General features: G+C 39.3%; 1 protein-coding gene across 1 annotated transcript; it reads right to left on the bottom strand.

Annotated features, from left to right (window-relative positions):
* Positions 1–690: 690 nt before the first annotated feature.
* DYNLRB2 (dynein light chain roadblock-type 2) lies at positions 691–6,453 on the bottom strand. Its single transcript, XM_039353467.1, has 4 exons — positions 6,307–6,453; positions 4,183–4,258; positions 1,565–1,732; positions 691–962 (listed from the first exon to the last, which is right to left on the bottom strand). The coding sequence occupies exons 1-4, from the start codon at positions 6,307–6,309 to the stop codon at positions 919–921; spliced, it is 291 nt and encodes a 96-aa protein (XP_039209401.1). The 5' UTR covers positions 6,310–6,453; the 3' UTR covers positions 691–918.
* Between the last annotated feature and the right edge of the window lie 323 nt (positions 6,454–6,776).

Below are 6,776 nucleotides of genomic sequence, written 5' to 3'. Positions count from 1 at the left end.
GCCCTGTTTTAGCGCTTCCTGTTTCAGTATCCGCAAATTAATATTCCACATTCTCATCAGAGTATACAGCCTGAATATTTGTGGGAATACAACTAGAAGATCCTTCCCCACTCTAAATTCAGTGTAATGGGATTACGGCCAGGCTCGTTAATTCCAGTGAGATTTCATTATGGAGTATCACTATTTCAGTATCATCCATTAAGTGTTTAACACTGACACATGTAACAATTCAGTGAACAAAAAATAACAAGTTACTTACAGCTAGATTTTTCCCCATTCGTCATAATTCCTTTTCCACGTGTTTAAGAATTGGTCTACAGTATTATATTATTTGGAAGCTACTCTGAATTATGTTTATAGCCACATAAATATGCTTTAAGCAAATTGAATAAGAAAAATGGCAACATTAGTTTTAGGGGCTGCCAAATGTAGCTTTTAATGAATTCAATCAGAAAAAACTAAAAATTTATTTTTCCCCCTCAGTGGAGCCTAATATGTTACTGAAGCCGCTAATTCTAAATATATTTCATTTGAATCTGAATATCTGTCAAACTGAAAGATATTTAAATATATTTTATCTTCAGCTGAATTGCAACCATTCCTTCATTCTATTTTTTTTTAGTTTTAGTGGTAGTTCTAGTTTTAGACGTGTGTTTGAGTATTATACACAGACACATTCAAATTAACACATACTTTAAATATTTGAGTTTATTATTTTTTTAAGGAGTTAGGAATACATTTTCATAATCAAAAGGCAAATACAATGAGATCGTACAATGAGACAAGGACCTTTCCTGATTCCGCAGATTTACATTTGAGATAAATTTCTTAGTGGCATGTTATAACATTAATTTAGTATATGTTAGACTGGACACCTCAGAAATTGTAGCACTGCTCTCTTAGAGTGGTGTAGTAGATCTATTCACATGGATTCTGGATAACAATAAGAAGGTACTCCTTATCTGTGGGAGGAGGAAATAATGGGAACAATGAATACAGCAGTTTTTATTCTATATTTGATTTCTAATATTCATTTTAATAATTTATTATGGTTGATACAAACAAAGCCACTGCTTATTCCAGTTTCCCCACCATGAGAAGTAAAACTTCACTTTTCAACACAGTATCATAATTGTAATAGTTCAATACCATTAGGATGTATACACCTAAAAAGAGAAAATCTGTTTAATATGTTAAACTGTCTTCCAAATGTAAACTGTTGCAATAATGGTTAATTATTGCAACTGTTTGTATTAATTGGGCAAATCCATCTTGGAACAATTATTCCCATTACCCTAACAAGCTGCCTTAGATCAGTTCTTCATCTCATTCAGTATAGCCACCAGCTGGATTCAGAGGCTGACATATTCCTGACAGATAAAATAAGACTTGGCTGTCTTGATATGTCAACCTTTGAAAGCCCTGGCATCAGGCAGCTTATCCTTAAAGTGATTCCCCCTTAAATAACGTATGATTAAACAGACATTTTGTGGCAGGCTTGCAGAAATTTAAAGAACATCACGATCCATCAAAGCAACGGCAGGGAAAAGACAAAAGTTATTACCTGGGGCAACCATAATTTCATGTTTCTTTGATCTAATCCTGAGGAAGGTGAGATCGTTCTGGGGATCAATGTCTCTGACTGTGCTCTTTGCTTTCATGGTAAGCTGGTGAAGAAGGCCAGCATACTGAACTGTGGTGGAGTTGTCGAGCGTTGTTCGGATTGGGATCCCTGAGAAAAAGAGTATTAGAAATGGCTTTAAAATGATTTGGAGCCATGTAGCCAAACTTTTCAATGCTATCAGTACCCTGGGGGGCGGGGGAAATCCAGCTGTGCCTGAACTGAGAACAGCCCGTCTTCTGGAATTCAGAGAAGCTGCCAATAATTTACTAAATTAGAGGCTGGCAGCACAAATGTCTTGGTTTGAAATATTTGCCAGCATTTGAACACTGGACATTCACTATACACCCAGCAGTGTACACATGAGCTTTCATGAGCTTCCACCTATTGCTTCTTCTCCTGATCTTGGAGTGCTTTAGAGAATATGACGAACCTCTCTTGTCTGTGGTCCTCAAATATTGGAAGACTGCTACCATGTCACTCCTTGTCCTTTACTTCATTAGACTAGACCAGGGATCCTCAAACTTGGCTGGCTGGAGAATTCTGGGAGTTGAAGTCCACACATCTTAAAGTGGCCAAGTTTGAGGACCCCTGAACTAGACATTCCCAATCCCTTCAACCAATCATTGTAGGGTTTAACCTCTGGTCTCTCTAATAGTCTCTGCTTTTCTTTGCACTCTTTCTAAAGTCTCTTATGTTTTTTCTATAGCAATGACCAAAACTGGAGACAGTATTCCAAGGCAGTATATAACAAATACTGAGATGGCTTTTCAATAGACAAGATTCCATAAGACAGACTGACAATCATTGCACACCAAGAAAAAAAAAAAGCCAGGAACAAGTCTTTGTAGTCACTTAAATTCCATGTTAATGAAATTAAAGTACAATTCAATCTCTACATACTTAAAGGTTAAGCAGCACCCATATCCATGAGTTACTTTTATAGAATTGCCCTGTCAAGCAGGTCATGACTTGGAACTTATCTTTCTGATATGTTGCTAAGAACAGATGAAACTAATTGCTGCGGTAGGGGAGGAATCTTCCTTACAATCTCGTTTTATGCCAGAGGCAGTCCTAAAAAGGACAGAAGCGGTGGATACCCTGGGATATTAATCAGAGTGAATGTTTTGCTAAATAAATGGGAGTTTTGACACTTCTGTTGGAAGGAGGGAATTTTATCTAGTGCAAAAAAAAATAAAAAATGCCCCCTTTATAACTACCCTGAATTTGATGCAAGAAGCACCAAATTACCACCAGCCTATTAAGGTTAAAGGAAAGAAGTTTATGAACTTCCATGACCTTGGAAGAAATCAGTCCCCAGGTTTTTTTTAATATCAGAAGCAAGGAAAGAAAACCTCTTTGTGGCAGTGTAAAAGGCAGTATCAGTCTGGGCAAGGTGTCAATTTAAACAAGCACGTATGCCAGATACAACAGACCATATCCTTGCTACAATTAATCTAATATACTTTCAGTTTAAGATCCCACTTGTTAATTGATTTCCTTGGGGATTTGTTTTGCTTTTCGAAGTATTTTTTTAAGGGATTAGCATTAAATGTTTGTAGAAAGGTGAACAAGTGAATACAATAACTGTGAATCAAGATGACCTGGTTAAAGAATGAAATAATTGTTTGCTGTGGGGGGGGGGTCCTATATATTCTCCATTTCCTGTTTCATAACTATTCTCCAAAGCTGTGAACCAGTCTGTGCTAAGAAGGGATTCTCAGCAAACTGTTTCAGAGTTTCAGAACTTGGGAAGGAATAATAGACTTGCTTTATTTGGAGGTAGGCAACAGTTATATTGTATTACAATAATCCTGATTTGTGATTATTTTATTGAAAGGAGATGATAGGCTTCTTGTGCATTTTAAAAAGATAACAAATATTAAGCTGATTTGATTTTTTCTGATAAGAAAACATTTGGGAAAGTCTAGTCATATTTTCATCTAGCCATTTTTGAATGGGAATTGAACATGACTGGCAGGTAAGAGAGAACAAAAATTGTAAAATAGCCTGCAATTATTAAAAGCAACAGAATGAAATTCAAGGCCAGCCTCCATCTCCTAGCTAGGAATGCAAATGTTCTAGTGATATATTGTGTGTTCTTTTAGCTTAAAATAACAGATGCTTTTGATTTGCTCTATTGGTTATCATTTAACCTATGGAGAAATCTACACTCATTAGGTAGGGTCTTAAGTTAATTAGTTCAATAACTGCTACTGGTGATGAAAAGAAAATCATTGTGGGGAACAAAGTCAATTGTTTGTCTGCTGTGCTGATTAATTTCAATAGAGGATGTATTGCTTAGTTCTTACCAACTTTTTAGAAGGCAGCTTCTGGTGGATTTTTGAGGACTAAACAAGGACTTCAGCCTGGAGATGGTTGCCCACTCTTGATCTACGCTGCATAAATGCAGGCTATTTATCAAAAGCAGTAACCCATAGTTAACTGAATCCCCTGGAGCCACAACGAGCACGTGATACTTTAGCTTAGTATGTTGTATGGCTCCAAAAAGTTCTCCATTTTGTTTAGAGTTTGTGTGTGCATGTATGCTAGATATTTACCTTCTGCGTTTACAACAATAGTGCCAATAACTCCTTTGTGGGCCTGAATCCTTTTCAATGTTTCTTCTACCTCCGCCTGCAAAAGAAACAACATTACTGAAGTATGAAATTTGAAAACTAGGCTGTAAGGCAGTGGTTCTCAACCTTTTTAATGCCATGACCCCCAACCGGTCGTAAGTCGAGGACCACTCAACCGGTCGTAAGTTGAAGACTACTCAACTGGTGCAGCGCCGTTTGCAGAATGGGACTTTTGGCGGGCTCAGCAGGGCAGAGACAGCCTGGACAATTCCAATTGGCTTTTGAAAGCCAATAGAATTAGACTCTATTCAAGAGAGTCTATTCTATTGGCTTTTAAAAGCCAATAGAATAAAAGGGAGTAGCACAGCTAAGGAAAAGGGGGGAAAAATGGCGGACTGCGTTGTTTGGCGACCCCCGTGAAATGGTCGTTTGACCCCAAATGGGGTCCCGACCCACAGATTGAGAACCACTGCTGTAAAGCCTCAGCAAATGTATTTTTTTAACATACTACCGCTTGCCTGACTTTGGGCTCTATCTCCACAATATAGGCAGCCATAGAGCACTAGCAAAGAAATGCTGGTGAGCAAATCTACTTCTTCCTTCCCTCTCTCCCTGGCTTATCCAATGGCTTTCATCTTGGTTCCGTTATGGAGAAGCACCTGCACCACTGTAGCTGTTCAATGGTAGCATTTTGAAGAAGAGGCGCTCTCCCTGAATGAACCAACTCAGAAACAACAGGGAGAGCTGTGTCATGTTAAAGACCACATGCTGAGCAGTCGTGGTTGGCTGGAATCTGTCAGTGACTTCTCTCCATGTCTTAAAAACAGAGATGAATCGCTACTGCATTATCCTCTGTGGTTTTCCTGCTGGCAACTTGCTTTCCCTTTTGGCACTTCTCCTTCGAAGGAAGCAGTGGTCACGGTTAAGATGCCAGTGATCCAGTTCCTCAAAATCCAATTTATTCTTTTTTTTTTTTTAAAAAAAAAAATATTTTATTAGTTTTCCAGTTTTACATTTGAGTATTTGGAAGGCAATGTGGTGACTGGGTTAAACAATAGTTCAATAACAAAATCTTTAGTAGGTATCTCAGATTACATCATCAAGTATTTCTTCTCTGTTCCCTTAACATTTGCTAATTCATATTTAATCTAGTGAACTTCTAATTGTATCAAACTCAGTAAAAACTTCATTATCGCATTTATAATTACATTTTTTGCTTATACATATCTTAATAAATCTCGATAAACAATCCATACCCTGTTATTAAATTTTACCTAATTTTTAATTACAGTATTCAGATTTAACCTTTACTATCCATAGTATTTAACTTTCAGGTAGCCCAAATTTCCTTTATCTCACTTCATAAAGATTCTAATGTCTAAAATACACATATTAGTTACTTAAATACAATCTCATTTTATTTCATAAACCTTTTCTATTTCTCACCCTAATACATCATCACCTTAATAATAGTATCCTTTATTAGTTCAAATCTATCGTCTATATTATCTGGGCTAGTCAATAACTGAAACCTATTTCCTAATAATTAGTTTACAAAATCCAATTTAACTTATGTGCAAATTACTTCTGTTTTATCTGTGAGCAAGAAACAGCTTCCTTCATATGCCCAGGTTGTTTCATCAATACCTAGCTGTAAAAATCTACACTGCCCAGGTTATAAGAGGCTGCAAATTCAGCTTACTCCAAGCTATTCAACAGAGAGAGGCAGGCCCTTCTGTGGCTCTGAATTTATAATTTGATGTAAAAATGAACACCAAATGATAACCACGAATGACCAGATGACTTGCAAGGAATATAGTAGTAGTAGTAGTAGTAGTACTGATGATGATGATGATGTTGGAAGGGACCTTGAAGGTCATCTAGTCCAACCCCCTGCTCAGGTAGGAAACCCTATACCAGAATGCACAGCCAGTCCAAGCGGGGCAAGATAGATCCCCCGGCCCGCCATTGTTCTGCTCGTCCTTTCCCACCCATCCCAAGCCGACGCCGGCTCCTCTCGGGCTCCCGCTTCCCCGGGGCAGTCCGCAGCTCTGAGCCGCCCCTGCCCCATAATCCCCCACCCCACGGCCCGTCCTTCCCTTTTACCATGACTCCGCCGACCAGGCTCCAATCGAGCGGCGTCCACCGGGTAGGCCTCGGTTGCTATGGAGCTCCGCCCGGAAGCGGCTGGCCCGGACAGCGGCGGAAGCCGGAAGTGTGCTTGCGAGAAGGGGCGGGGCTTAGGGACTGCCTTCTTTTGCTCGGTCACGTGGTCCAGCGGCTCCCTGGCTGTCTTTGCAAAGCCTGGGATGGAGGAAGGAGGCGATGCGCGGGTGGGGGGAGATTTCTAAGCGGAGCCAGGATAGGAAGTTGGTTTAAATGCGGGAAGAGGGCTGGGGAGTCCCTACGCAAAGTTCCTGTTTTCGCAGGGTGGTTATTCTGGGACTAAAATGAGCAATCAAATTTGCAATCAGATTAGAACGGCGTCTTTCAAGTTTAGCAGCTTTAAGACGGGCGGATTTCAATTCCCAGAATTCCCCAGCCTAGCATGAAAAAAACCCTGGAATAAATACTCC

This window comes from Crotalus tigris, unplaced genomic scaffold (genome assembly GCF_016545835.1).
Source record: "Crotalus tigris isolate CLP2741 ecotype Arizona unplaced genomic scaffold, ASM1654583v1 scf7180000018525.42219311030:4301911, whole genome shotgun sequence".
Classification (NCBI taxonomy): domain Eukaryota; kingdom Metazoa; phylum Chordata; class Lepidosauria; order Squamata; family Viperidae; genus Crotalus; species Crotalus tigris.
Note: the sequence above shows the minus strand (reverse complement) of the source record. Positions and strands in the feature narration are given on the sequence as shown.